This window comes from Desmodus rotundus, chromosome 4, assembly GCF_022682495.2.
Source record: "Desmodus rotundus isolate HL8 chromosome 4, HLdesRot8A.1, whole genome shotgun sequence".
In the NCBI taxonomy this organism is placed as follows: domain Eukaryota; kingdom Metazoa; phylum Chordata; class Mammalia; order Chiroptera; family Phyllostomidae; genus Desmodus; species Desmodus rotundus.
Genome location: NC_071390.1, coordinates 47634558 through 47648262, shown reverse-complemented (window position 1 = coordinate 47648262; position 13705 = coordinate 47634558). Strand labels below are relative to the sequence as shown.

Below are 13705 nucleotides of genomic sequence, written 5' to 3'. Positions count from 1 at the left end.
CCATGCAACCCAGGGTTCTAGTGTGGGAAACTAAAGCCTCAAAACCTCTGGCTATAAAAACCTGCGGGGGGTTATGGCAGCAGGAGAAACTCCCAGTTTCATAGGAGAGTCTGTTAGAGGGACCCATAGGGTCCTAGAATGTACACAAACCCACCCACTAGGGAATCAGCACCAGAAGGGCACAATTCTGCTTGTGAGTAGTGGGAGAAGTGACTGAAAGTGGGGTGAGAGTTGAGCTAGTGGCATTGTTCCCTCTCTGACCCCTCCCCCACATACAGTGCCACAATGCAGTGAAGGGGGTTGCCCCACCCTGGTGAATAGCTAAGGCTCTGCCCCTTACAATGTACCAGGTATGCTGAGACAAAGAAATATGGCCTAAATAAAGAACAGATCAAAACTCTAGAAAAAGAACCAAGTGACGAGGAAATAGCCAACCTATCAGATGCAGAGTTCAAAACACTGGTAATCAGGATGCTCACAGAAATGACTGAGTATGGATGCAAAACGAAGGAAGAAGTGAAGGCTATACAAAGTGAAATAAAAATATACAGGGAACCAACAGTGAAGGGAAGGAAAGTGGGACTTAGATCAATGATTTGGAACAGAAGGAAGAAATAAACATTCAGCCAGAACAAAATGAAGAAACAAGAATTCAAAAAATGAGGAGAGGCTGAGGAACCTCTGGGACAACTTTAAGTACTCCAACATCCAAATCATAGGGGTGCCAGAAGGAGAAGAGGAAGACCGAGAAATTGAAAACTTATTTGAACAAATAATGAAGGAAAACTTCCCCAATCTGGTGAAGGAAATAGACATGCAAGTCCAGAAGCCCAGAGAATCCCAAAGAAGTTGGACCCAAGGAGGAACACACCAAGACACATCATAATGAAATTACCCAAGATTAAAAATAAGGGGAGAATCTTAAAAGGAGCAAGAGAAAAGGGGACAGTTACCTACAGAGGAGTTCCCATTAGACTATCAGCTGATTTCTCGAAAGAAACCTTACAGGCCAGAAGAGGCTGGCAAGAAGTATTCCAGCAAGGACCTACATCCAAGATTACTTTACCCAGCAAAGCTATCATTTAGAGTGGAAGGACAGATAAAGTGCTTCCAAGATAAGGTCAAGTTAAAGGAGTTCATCATCACCAAGCCCTTATTATATGACATGTTAAAGGGACTTATCTAAGAAAAAGATCAAAACTATGAACAGTAAAATGACAACAAACTCAAAACTATCAACAAATGAACCTAAAAAACAAAAACAAAAACAAACTAAGCAAACAACTAGAACAGGAACAGAATCACAGAAATAGAGATCACATGGAGGGTTATCAGCAGGGAAGAGGAGGAGAATGGGGGAAAAGGTACAGGGAATAAGAAGCATAATTAGTAGGTACAAAATAGACAGGGAGAAGTTAAGAATAGAATAGGAAATGGAGAAGCCAGAGAACTTACATGTACGACCCATGGACGTGAACTAAGGGGGTAGGGATACTGTTGGGAGAGAGGATGCAGAGCAGAGAGGGATAAAGAGGAGAAAATAATGGGAAAACTAAATAGCATAGTCAGTAAAATATACTTAAAATTTTTTTAATGGGCCACATATTCACGAGGTCACATTCTGTGAGTTCTGTAGAATAAAGACAATGCTATATAGTTTTCAGGACATGTTTCTATTGTTGTCTGAGGAAATTTTAATCTGATGACATTGCATAAATACTTTATTATGGTTATGGAAGTAGAAAAAGTATCATATGAAAAGGAAGTAATCTCAGAAAGATGATAAAAATGGAAGTCATTTAGTATTATTTGATTCTTATTTTCCTTTAGTTTTAAAGTAAAACTAAGAATTCATTTAAGAATAATGTATCTTTTTGTTTGAACAGGTTAAAAAAAATTTTTTTATTAAATTCTATTTTGTTTCAGAAGAGATTTAAAACAGCTGTTTGGATTCACTCATTCATTACATCAAGGCAAGGTGTCAATTCCATTTTTCAACAAACTTTTATTGAATCTTCTATGTGTCTAGTATGCTAGGTACTATAGGAGACAGAAATATGCCTGAGATAGTATGAGGTATTCATGGCTCAAAAATCTTTCTATATATACACGTAACACAAATAACCAGTGGCTATTTACAGATAACATATGGAATTTACTTATATACATTTAATAATGAAGGAACAATGTTAATGAAAAAATAAAAGAAGGGAAGATTAATTATAAAGCATACTTGTTCTAAAATCCTGAATAACCTGCCTAATTCATAGTAACAGCCTGTTATAAATTGCTATAAGCTTAGCTGCTCATATCTTGATGCTGTAAAGATTATTTTATTTTATTTTCGAGTTTCACATTAACTGGGATTTTAGTTGTTGAACACCTAAACATTGTCAGTTTGAAAAGTAATCCACTGTGATGTATAAGAGTTTGTCATTTAAATTCTAGGGTTTTTTTTTTTTCAGGGTTTTGTTTTTATTTTCATTAATTAAAAAAATCCAATTACAGTTTACATTCGTTATTATTTTGTATTGATTTCAGGGGTACAGCCTAGTGGTTAGACAATCGTACACTTCACAAAGTGTTCCCCCTGATATCCCCAGTTCTCGAATGGCATCATATATGGTTATTACAATATTAATGACTATATCTCCTATGCTGTATTATATACATCCCCATGACTATTTTGTAACTACCAATCTGCACTTCTTCATCCCTTCCCCTTTTTCACCCAGTGCCCCAACCCCACACAGGTCCTCACCCCCAAGCTCAGGGTTCTTAAGCTGTGACACAGACCTACTACGTGCACAGCCTCAGCCTGGGTCTCTGTCCTAGGGTTGGTTTTTTTTTAAACCCTTGGTAAAATTTTACCCAAGAAACAGGAAACATATAGCTTTTAAAATATGAACCATTAGATAACAAAATAAGAAATTAAACACGATTTAAGTTTGGGAGGCTCCTGTTTTTATTTTATTTTTTTTAACCCCTTAAAGATTGGAGCAGAATAAAAGGATCACTGGCTTTGAATTTCTTTGAGATAACAAATGATGAAATAAAAAAAAAAAAAGCCCACGCTCAAACAAGGTCAGATAAGCTACTCCCTGCCCTGCCCCCATGGTAAAAGAAAACAAACAAACTTGTACTAGATAACAATTGATTTTTTTAAAAGTCCAAGTAGAGAAAGTAGCAATCATTTTTAACTAAAACCCTTCTATATTTTTTTGATTACTGCTCAACTTGCTACTGTTTAGCAAAAAGCAACATTTCTGTAGTGTTCATATCAAATCTTACCGCTTTACAACTGCGGTATACCGTCCATTAAAAATAAAAAGATGAAGCAGTCAATCCAGTGATTAATGTGACGTGGCTTTCATTGAAAAAGCGAGGGAAGAGAGGGTGGTGGCAAAGAAAAGAGCAATAGACGAAAAGGTAAATTAAACATGCAATGGTTTTCTTAATTAACATTTTTTTTAAAAAAAGAGAAAATGCTATTTTCAACAAAAGGAAAAAGAAAACCATTGGAAGCCTATGAGTCAAGTCTTCGCCAAAACTGTTTTATCTGACAGAGGTTTGCTTCCCTCCCCTTTTTCTTTTTTCCTCTTTTCTCTTTTTCTTAAATAAAATCTCTCCCAAACCACCATCACTTGTGATCCTGCCCAGACGGGGCTTCATCTTCAGACCGTTCACCCCCAGACTTCTCAGGTGCGGGGCTTGCAGATGTTTCTTTTCTGGAGGGCTTTGCGGTTCCCCATCCTCTTCTTTGGGAGAAGGAGTCTTTTCCGTTTGACGCCTTTGGAGCTGTGGGGCGACCCACTTTCCCTTTGCCTTTCACAGGGCTTGGCGTCACCGTAGCCTTTAGCCTGGGTTTGGGCGTTTTCCTTTCGTTTCTCTCAGGGTGGGACTCCTTAAGCACCTTGTTGTTTTTCTTTCCTGAACAGGCATCGTCACGATCCTCGTCGCCTAGCATCAGAAAAGCTTCATCGCTGCGGGAACCTGCCTCCTGGAACGCTGCCTCTTCTTGTTCTCCACTGTCCACAGCTTCCACGCGCGACTCTCTGTGTAGAAGCTGCTTTCGAGGCTGCCTGCCGCTGCTGGCGCAAATGGTTCAGCATCTTCCTTTTCATCTTCCCTGTCCTCTGCTGAGTGAGAATCATCCTTCTTCGTCTTCACATCTTTTTCTTCTGAGTCTTCACAATTTTCCTATGAATTCTCTTAGCTCGCCTCTTACTTTTAGCTTCTCGATCGAGTTTTCTTAGCTGGCGGGCCTGAATCTCTCTCGTAATCTTCATCAGCATCATCAGATTCCTGACGTGTGAATGATCAACGATCTTCCTATTTCCGACAGGCCGAGACTTAGCTGTCCAATCAGGAGGATTGGAGAAGCCAAAGACCAGGACCCTTGAAGCCCGCGCGCTCGGTGGCGCCCCGGGGGCCCGATGCCGCAGAACGCAGAGTAGGGGGCTTCTCGAGCCATCCCCCGCCCCCCCCCCCCCGCCCCGCCTCTTGATTCAGAGACCCCTAAACAGACGAACGCCCCTCTTTTCAAAATGGATGAATCAAACGAGCCCGCTCTAAAGATTTCTGAAATCAGGTTTATACCCAAGTTTTCTTCCTATAGAATTATCGGCTTTCCTGGGTTACTTGAAAATATCTCCTCTTTTGCCACAACTTAAGCATTAAGATAAAAATAAAATATGGACTCTGAAAACAAACAAACAAAATATGTAGACACACAGATTTAGGTCCTAATCCTGCCTCTGCCTCTCATTATCTGTATGGCTTTGGGTAGTTTCTAGACTTTTCTGACCCCGATTTCCCTAATTCAATAGAAATGAGTAACACCTCTAGATTTTGTTGTGAGAATTGGTAAATAAATCACCAAAAATGTATAAGTGGTCAATAAATTATGGCTATTATATTTTTTGGTTTCTGAACTACAAATATAAATTTCAAGATTTGTGAGAATAGGTATCAGTTTCAGAATTATAAGGATGTTTCTTGTGGTTTCTGGGACACAAAAGGATTTCTTAGGGATTTTGAACTGTCAAGATCAAATGTCAATGACAAACACAACAAAACAAACTTGGGATACTGTATCAAGTACTTTTGAAAGCAGTTTTGGCAACAACAATTTTGGGCACTGTGTGCTGGAGCTGGCTCTGGAGAGTAGATTATACACATCTCATCCCTATTCCCATTTCAATGACCTTTCTTTTGTATCTTACAAGTCAAACCTATGGGGGAGGAAATTTGCAAATGATACAATCAAGGCTTCCCTGCCTTTGTCCATTGTTAAAACATTTGCCAGCACAGCACTAATTAAGATCACTACTTCTGAGTAAATAATGTCTTTGCAATCAGCTTTTAGCTGTGGTTTTAGCAGTGGTTAGCCTGCTGGCTGCACCTTGGAATCGCCCAGAGAACATGAAAGACAAACAAACCTCATTGATTTAGGCATCGCTATCCAAAGTGTCAATTAGTGTGACAAAGGATCCAGATCTAGTTATTATTATCTTGTAAAAAGTAGGTCAGTGGTTCTTAAACTTTAGTGAATCTAAGAATTCTCTGGAGGCTCTTGTTAAAACACAGATTTCTGGGCCCCACTCCCAGAGCTGCTGATTCAGTAGGTGGCATGGGATCCGAGACTCTGCATTTTACTAAGCTTCCGGGTGATGCCAATGCTGTAAGCAGCAAGGCTCTAGGTGATTCTTGCCTGATGCTTTGGTGATCTCTACCTAATAGCATCCAGGACTGTGGAACACTGCTCTAAAGAAACACTCGTCCTAAAGTATAGGTTTTCCAGTACATTTTTATTTTTGTCTGACGTTTTACTCACTTTAAATGTAATTACTGTTTTTACCCTGGGTGTGGAGGAGTGTGTGAGGGGGTAGGATGGGGTTACAAAGGGCTGCAATTCAGGTTGTCCAACTGCGAACCAGTAGTTTCCAACCTAGCTGTACATTAAAATAATCTGTGGAGCAATTCAGATTCAATTGGGAGGGAAGGAATGAATATTTTTTAAAAGCTCTGTATTTTATTCTAGAGAATAGCCAGAATGATGAATCATTGATCTAGAGAGCTTGATATTCAAGTTGAAAATTTCAAAGTCTGAATTATCTAGGCTTTGATGATAAGTTTAAAAATGACAGCTTCCCTTTCTGTTGTACTTTTAAGATCTCCAAGAATTATATCTGTTGTTCATATGAATGGCAAATTGAAGGAACAAGCAGAAAATTGTATCCTCAAGAAGATTATTCAGAGAATCAACATATTTTAATGCAATGAAAGATTGCAGTGGATGAGGCTAAAACCACTGAGACAAGGTTGCGGGCATGTGGATTCATTAAGGATGCGTGTGAGTGAGCATGCACGTGTATCTACTCTAATGCAGACCTATACGTACACAATTAAGAGAAAACCTGGAAAAGGCAAAAAATATTGAAGAATTGTATAGTGCTGAGGACTGAATTTTTAGAGGGTCACTATGTATATAATTTAGTAGAAAGAAGTTTTGTATGCATTGAGTCTCATGTGGCAGATACCACTCAGTGGCTGATTACTTTGTAAAAGAACTTGATTTTATTCATGGCGTCATGGTGTGCAGCCAAAGACCACACTTGCTCGCCTCCTTTGTGACTAGTACAACATGTGATTAAGTTCTGGCCAATGAGATCTAAGCAGAAGATTCGGGTAAGACCTAAGAAGACTTCTAAAAGGAGTCTGACATCAGGACGTTCACCCACTTGCCCTTCTTGCTGGTTGAAATGCAGGTGTGAGGACCAGACCCCATCTCGGACCTCGAGGGGACCTGGAGAAGCAGCCAGTGCTAAAGCCAGCAGAGCAGAAGGATAGGAGACTGGGCTCGCAATGTCTACGGAGCCATCATAACAGCCCCAGCCGCCCACCTAATTCCTTCCTTTGAGAGAAAAAGAAACCCTCATGTGTTTAACCCACTGTTAGTTTGGGTTTTCTGCAACATGAAACTAAACCCGATCCATACTGACATACCTAATGGCCTCTAAACAGTCCCTGGGGAAGAGGAGGCCCTACCAAGGAGGCAATGCCCAAACAAGATTGTTTTGGGTTACTCATTCCCACAACTCCCCTCTCTGGGAACTGCCCCATCCCCTCTGCCTCCACCCCCCATCCCTGCCCCGGTCTGTGATCCTTTTGACTCTTCTTCCCTCCAAGCATTAAGTCCTCTACACTTGACCAGGCTGGACCAATTGGTATTCGGAATGGAGCTGTTGAGAACGATTTAGTTAGCAGTGGAACTTGACACAAATTGTGATGTAGAATGAGACATGCCATGAGGGGCCAAGCATGAACACCAAACATCTTCAAAGAGGGAACAGTGAGTGGACACGCAAAGAGGAGACAAGGAAGTGCTCAAGAAGACAGAGAGTGAGCAGCAGACGGAGGGACTAACCATGTGATTCCAGCTCTCTCCTCCCTTCTCCGTGCAGGGCCTGGCTGTGTTTGGTTTCCCATTCCCGCAGAGATCCCTGCAATGTCCTCTTCCCCTCCACTTACTGTGAGTGGATTCCTATTTCCTGGGGCCAGCAGAACTTTGAGGGGCAGAGACAATTCTGGATATGACTTGCTACGAAGCATGTTTCATAGCATTTAATTTTATGCCCTGAATTTTGCCTTATGTGGTAGTGAGAAAAATACAAAACCAAACAACACGAACTACGTGAAATGAACATCTTGTGGTCAGCACTGAGAAACACATGATGGGAGTGCTGATACTACAGATTTTAATGCTGATAGTCAGAGGTTTATGTAAATATAAACATAATTTTTATCATTTTGATGTGTGGATAAAACCGAATGTAGTAGTAGCATCATGTTCCATGTTTGCTTTACTATGGATGAACTTTAAACATCGCAACATGTCTCTGACGAGGCTCTCCAGCCACATCAGTCTCCTGAGGTGAGTCTGAAAAACATGGCTTCTTCTTTCGTCACGCTATTTTTATACATGGCCCACTGGGGTTACTATAGCTTATCTAGCCATAGCACAGAACTATACCAAAACACTAAATACCTCTTCCATAATGACTACAAAAGCTTAAGTTGAAGCAGAAATGGGAAATATAAGGATGAAATTACAGACAATTGGGATTATTAGAGGCAAGAAAGGGCTTTATAAAAGGAGTTTAGAAACACTTTATTTGGAGTCCTCTAATAGTAGACAAACATATTTTTGAGCTAGTTTAGGGGTAACATTTCTTGGAAGTAGATTATTAACAGTAAGGATGATAGTGATAGTACACTTAGGTTGGTGTAAGGATATATGGTTTTTAAAGCATTTAAAGTGTATTTTCTCATTTTGTAATTCCCCTTTTCAGCTCCATCATTTTTAAGAAGGGAAGACTCAGAGAAGCTCACAGGCATGCTTAGTTATCCATTCTAATTTTTACTTACAGTTTGGGTTTGGCCAGGACTGGAGGGGGCTCTTTGACAGGTGAAGAAGGCTCAGAGACTTTTGGTGCCTGTCCATTGAATTTTTCCAGGAAAGAATCAGGCCTGATCTGGTTGGGGGTCACCATGCCACCCTCAGAGGACACTTCGCTTCCTTTGTCATCTTCAGGCAGGTTGAAGTGTACACGGAGACCAATCCTCGAGCTGGACCGGGGCTCATTGTGGTTCACCAGAACTCCTTCGAGTTTGGGTTTAGGGGGTTGTTCCACAGAAGGACGCTCTGGGTTGGGTGGGGACGGCTGTTGCTCAGTAACAGCCAGGTTGGTGGTGGAATTGGCTGGGTGAAGAGACCCATTGTTTCTGAGGTCTTCATTCCCTGAAATGACAATAATAGGGCCTGAGCTGTCAGCCTGACTCAGTAAGCTTGAGATAGGATTGTAGCCACGAACTGGGGCATGTGTGAAAACCAGATGATTATGCTCAAGGGAAAATGCTCGTCAAACGCAGAGAATATAATCTGGGGCATTAAAGAATGGTGAGGATACAGGAAAAAAATAAACAAAAAATTAAAATACTGTTTTGGAAAGAATATTGGAAGTTTATGTAAAACAAAGGAGATGTTTTCTTAAGAAGTATAATAGATAACAACAGAACAGCTGGGGTGGTGCTGGTTCCAAATGTAATAAGTTTAAAACTGGATATTGTTCAAGAAGACTTTCCTCAATAATTAAATTTTTAAGAGGAGAGCCAAGTAAGCTTCATATGAAAAGCAGTAGGAAAGAAAATATAAACTCTCCATACTCATATTCACTGAGCCACAGCAGCCAGGGCCACGCTCATATTCAAAGTCATAGTCTAAATTGTTCTGGCACTTAATGAGCCCTTACCTCGTACATCTAGTTGAGCAATGCTTGACACTGTGCCGTATTTATTGCTTGCAGTACATGTGAAGCACCCAGAGTCTTCTGCAAACACTTCAGCAATGACCAAAGTACAAATCTCCTCTAAATGCCAATAAAACAAAATGGTTACTGATGTAATTATGAAAATGGAATAATGGAATTTAGTGATATCGGATGGCAATTCTATGTAAGTCAATATAAGAAGTTGATTACATTAACTTTTTGAAAATAATTAGTCCAAACAATGTTTTTAATTGAATTGACTGATTAGCAGGCTAAATGAGTCAAAGCATATAAAAGAAATAGTCCATTTAGACAGACTATTGACAAGAGATCTTCATGATAATATAATATATTATGGATTCTGAAATTATCTTTTATTTTCATGTTATCAGTTCAGATGACCAAAGTAGAACTGAAGAAAAGTAATCTTAAAAATCACAAAAACAAATTAGGAGTTGAAGCAAAAGGAGGTTTGTGTGAAATAAAAGGGTTAATAAAATTTTTTTTTAAACCCAGGTCTCTCAGTATTTCTGTGGGAAACATTTGCAGTGAGGTACTTTTAAAGGAAGGCCACAATTTAAAACTGGATAATAAATATTTTGCTTAGCTAGTAGTAACAGTAATTAGTTGGTAGAATAACTTGAAATTCTGGGTGAAAGACAAGTGAAATGTATTTTTTTCCCTTTGTAATTCTATGGTAGTTCTCGTGGATTACTCCAATACAGAGCATGAACCCCCTTTTGAATAACTACAGAAGTGATTCCCAAATAGAGCCACATGTTTATAGCCTAAAATTCTTATAGTTGATATTCCTTGGCAGTGAATAAAGAGACAGGCAAGACAGTAGTCTAAGCCTCCAATTATTGCCGAGTAGAAAAGCGCGGTTATATAAGGAGAAACCTGACATCTCAGTGTTTCATAACTAATTAGTGGGACAACCTCTAGGAAACCTGGACAAGAGGCCATGGTAGACAGTGCTGAGTACCTGCTCAGTAACTCTACATCCTCCTTCCTCCTTGTTAACAGATTCCTAACTTTGTCTACTCTCCTGGGAGTGATCATATGCTTCATGGCAAGCTGGCCTTGCCAGCCTCAGGTGGTGAATTGTGATTAGTCACGCTAAGCCACTCATGCTAACTCTGTTCTTGCTAAGTGATGGCATGTGATACACAATTCTGGTCAACGAGATATTAGGGAAAGTCACCTGGGGAGTTTCTGAGAAAGTTGTTCTTTACATGGGAACAGATAGTGTTATTCCCTATTTTTGCCCATGAATATTATTATCTGCATTTAACACCCATAACTGTGGCAACTATCTTGGGTATATGAGAGAATCAGCCTAAGAGGATACTCTGAGAATGGCCGAATGGAAAATGAAAAAAAAAAATTGGTCCTGATGATCTCTTTTTTTTTTTTTTCTTTTTTTTTTAAAAATATATTTATTGATTATGCTATTACAGTTGTCCCATTTCTCCCCCCACTCCACTCCATCCTGCCCACCCCCCTCCCTCCCACATTCCCCCCCATAGTTCATGTCCATGGGTCATACTTATAAGTTCTTTGGCTTCTACATTTCCTACACTATTTTTACCCTCCCCCTGTCTATTTTCCACCTATCATCTATGCTACTTATTCTCTGTACCTTTACCCCCCTCTCCCCCTCCCACTCCCTTATTGACAACCCTCATGTTCTAGTTGTTTGCCTAGTTTGCTCTTGTTTTTGTTTTAGGTGTGGTCGTTAATAACTGTGAGTTTGCTGTCATTTTTACTGTTCCTATTTTTGATCTTCTTTTTCTTAGGTAACTCCCTTTAACATTTCATATAATAAGGGCTTGGTGATGATGAGCCTCTTCAACTTGACCTTATCTGAGAAGCACTTTATCCTCCCTTCCATTCTAAATGATAGCTTTGCTGGATACAGTAATCTTGGACGTAGGTCCTTGCGTTTAATCTTGGGTAATGTAATTATGATGTGCCTTGTAGTGTTCCTCCTTGGGTCCAGCTTCTTTGGGACTCTCTGAGCTTCCTGGACTTCCCGGAAGTCTATTTCCTTTGCCATATTAGGGAAGTTCTCCATTATTTGTTCAAATAAGTTTTCAATTTTTTGTTCTTCCTCTTCTCCTTCTGGCACCCCTATAATTCGGATGTTGGAACGTTTCAAGGTGTCCTGGAGGTTCCTAAGCCTCTCCTCATTTTTCCAAGTTCTTGTTTCTTCTTTCTTTTCTGGTTGGATGTTTGTTTCTTCCTTCTGGTTCACACCATTGATTTGAGTCCCAGTTTCCTTCTCATCACTATTGGTTCCCTGTACATTTTCCTTTGTTTCTCTTAGCATAGGCTTCATTTTTTCGTCTGTTTTTCGAATAGATTCAACCAAGTCTGTGAGCATATTGATAACCAGTGCTTTGAACTGTGCATCCGATAGGTTGGCTATCTCTTCGTCGCTTAGTTGTATTTTTTCTGGAGCTTTGAAGTGTTCTGTCATTTGGGCCATTTTTTTTTTTTTTTTTTTGTCTTGGCGCGTCTGTTACTTTAAGGGGCGGAGCCTTAGGTGCTCACCGGGGAGGGGTAATGCTGGTCGCTGCGCTGTGATGCTGTACGTGGGGGTGGGGCCGAGAGGGAGCAATGGCGCCCGCTTCACTCTCCTCCGGATTTCAGTCTTTCACTCCGCTACCCACAATCAAACTGGGCCCCTCTGGTGCTGGTTCCCGAGTAAGTGGGCCTGTGCACACTCCAGGCCCCTGTGGGTCTCTCCAACGACCTCTCCTGTGAGGCTGGGAGTCTCTCCTGCCGCCCCAACCCCCAGGGGCACTTTCAATCAGAGGTTTGAGGCTTTATTTCCCCGAGCTGGAGCCCTGGGTTGCGCAGCGGTCTGCTTCTCTGCCCGCCGTTTGTCCGGTTTATCTGTGGGCGAATGTGGTGCCGCAAGGTGCTATCCGCCACTCTGCCTGCCCCACTCTCCGCCACTCTGAGTCCGGCCCTCTGGGTTTATCTGTGCAAATGTGGGACCGCAGGGTCTGCTAGTGCTCGGACTGCCTGCGCCATTTGTCCCACACTCCGCCAGTCTCAGTCCCGCCGCAGCCACGCGAGTCCTCTCCACCCCGGTGCCGTCTCCGCCCCTCCTACCAGTCTGGATGAATGATTATTTTCTGTTTCCTTGGTGTTGGTCCCCCTTGCTGTTCGATTCTCTGTCAGTTCTGGTTGTGCGAGGAGGCGCAGTGTGTCTACCTACGCCGCCATCTTGGTTCCCTCCGGTCCTGATGATCTCTGAGACACTAAATTAACCAGTCTCAAGACTGCCATTTCTTAGGGCACATTGCTATGTGAGAAAATACATTTTTCTTATAGCTCAAGCCACTTTTACCTAGGCTTTCTTTACTTACTGCCCAGAGAATCCTAAATGATAGGCAAAGTTTGGTTTTGGTGGCTCTCAGTCCTTTTTTTTGAGTCCTTGGCTGTGCTTCCTTCTCTGTGTTCCCCTTCCCAAACATTCGTACTTTCCTTTGTCAGTAACCTGCTCTCAGAAAATGATCTGACAAATTCTTTCTCTATATACTATACTTGCCTGATAAAATAAAGCATTTTGTCTCCAAAGGGTACTGGAATTATACAAGATGGAAGGAAGAACTCTCTGGCTATGAGATTTTAGATGATGGAGCTGGGAAAGGCAGGATTTGTTGTGGGCCAGGACCACTTTTTAGTGGCTATGAAATTATTTTGTGTATGAGACTGCCTAGTGAAAACACTTGCTTTGGATGAATGTGTCAAAGGCCTGAAATATTTTCAAAGGGAAAAATACTTTCCACTACATGCAATGCAAGAATAAGATCCCTCTGGTCTTTACTATGTATCCCCAAGGGCCTAGTGCAGGGCTATGCAATATGGATGTTCAAAGTCTACTTCTGGAATGCTTTTCCATTCAGTTTCCAGAAGAGAGTTATAATAATGAAATTCCAAACCATCATTCTTACCCAGGTGTAAAAATCCAATGTGATATTTCAGGGTGACCACAAAGAGGACATCGGGTATTTATGCTTGGATTGTGAGTGACTTGTATTTTTTAGAGGTAAGAGCTTCACCTACTTGTCACTTCCATGTCATCTTAGTGTCCTTCCAACTAGATCTAATACCACCATGGACATTGTATTGATTCTGCAAATTCCAAAATCTGATGCATAAGTTTTCAGATTCATAGGTTGCAAAGTTGGAATTGATCTAGTATTTTGGAAATTGCTCTGCCCAGTTTTGGGGGGGTCATGAGTAGGGGACAAAGAAAGAGGAAAGATATTCCTAAGAAACATTCCTCAATACCAAGAACTAACTGCATTCATATTAGGTAGTGGATACATATTCCAGATTTGCACATGCTCTCCGTT

At 41.0% G+C, this 13705-nt stretch overlaps 1 protein-coding gene and 1 pseudogene across 3 annotated transcripts in view; both read right to left on the bottom strand.

Moving 5' to 3' along the window:
* The window catches only part of MYPN (myopalladin), a 112253-nt gene that overhangs the window by 32638 nt on the left and 65910 nt on the right, over positions 1-13705 (bottom strand). For all 3 annotated transcript variants that reach the window (XM_053922952.1, XM_045196081.2, XM_024561176.3), the window contains 2 exons: positions 9315-9431; positions 8431-8803 (listed from right to left, as the gene is read on the bottom strand). In XM_053922952.1, the coding sequence (XP_053778927.1) occupies positions 8431-8803; positions 9315-9431 (490 nt within the window). The remainder of the gene's footprint in view (positions 1-8430; positions 8804-9314; positions 9432-13705) is intronic.
* Positions 3641-6790, bottom strand: LOC139440866 (nuclear ubiquitous casein and cyclin-dependent kinase substrate 1 pseudogene; annotated as a pseudogene).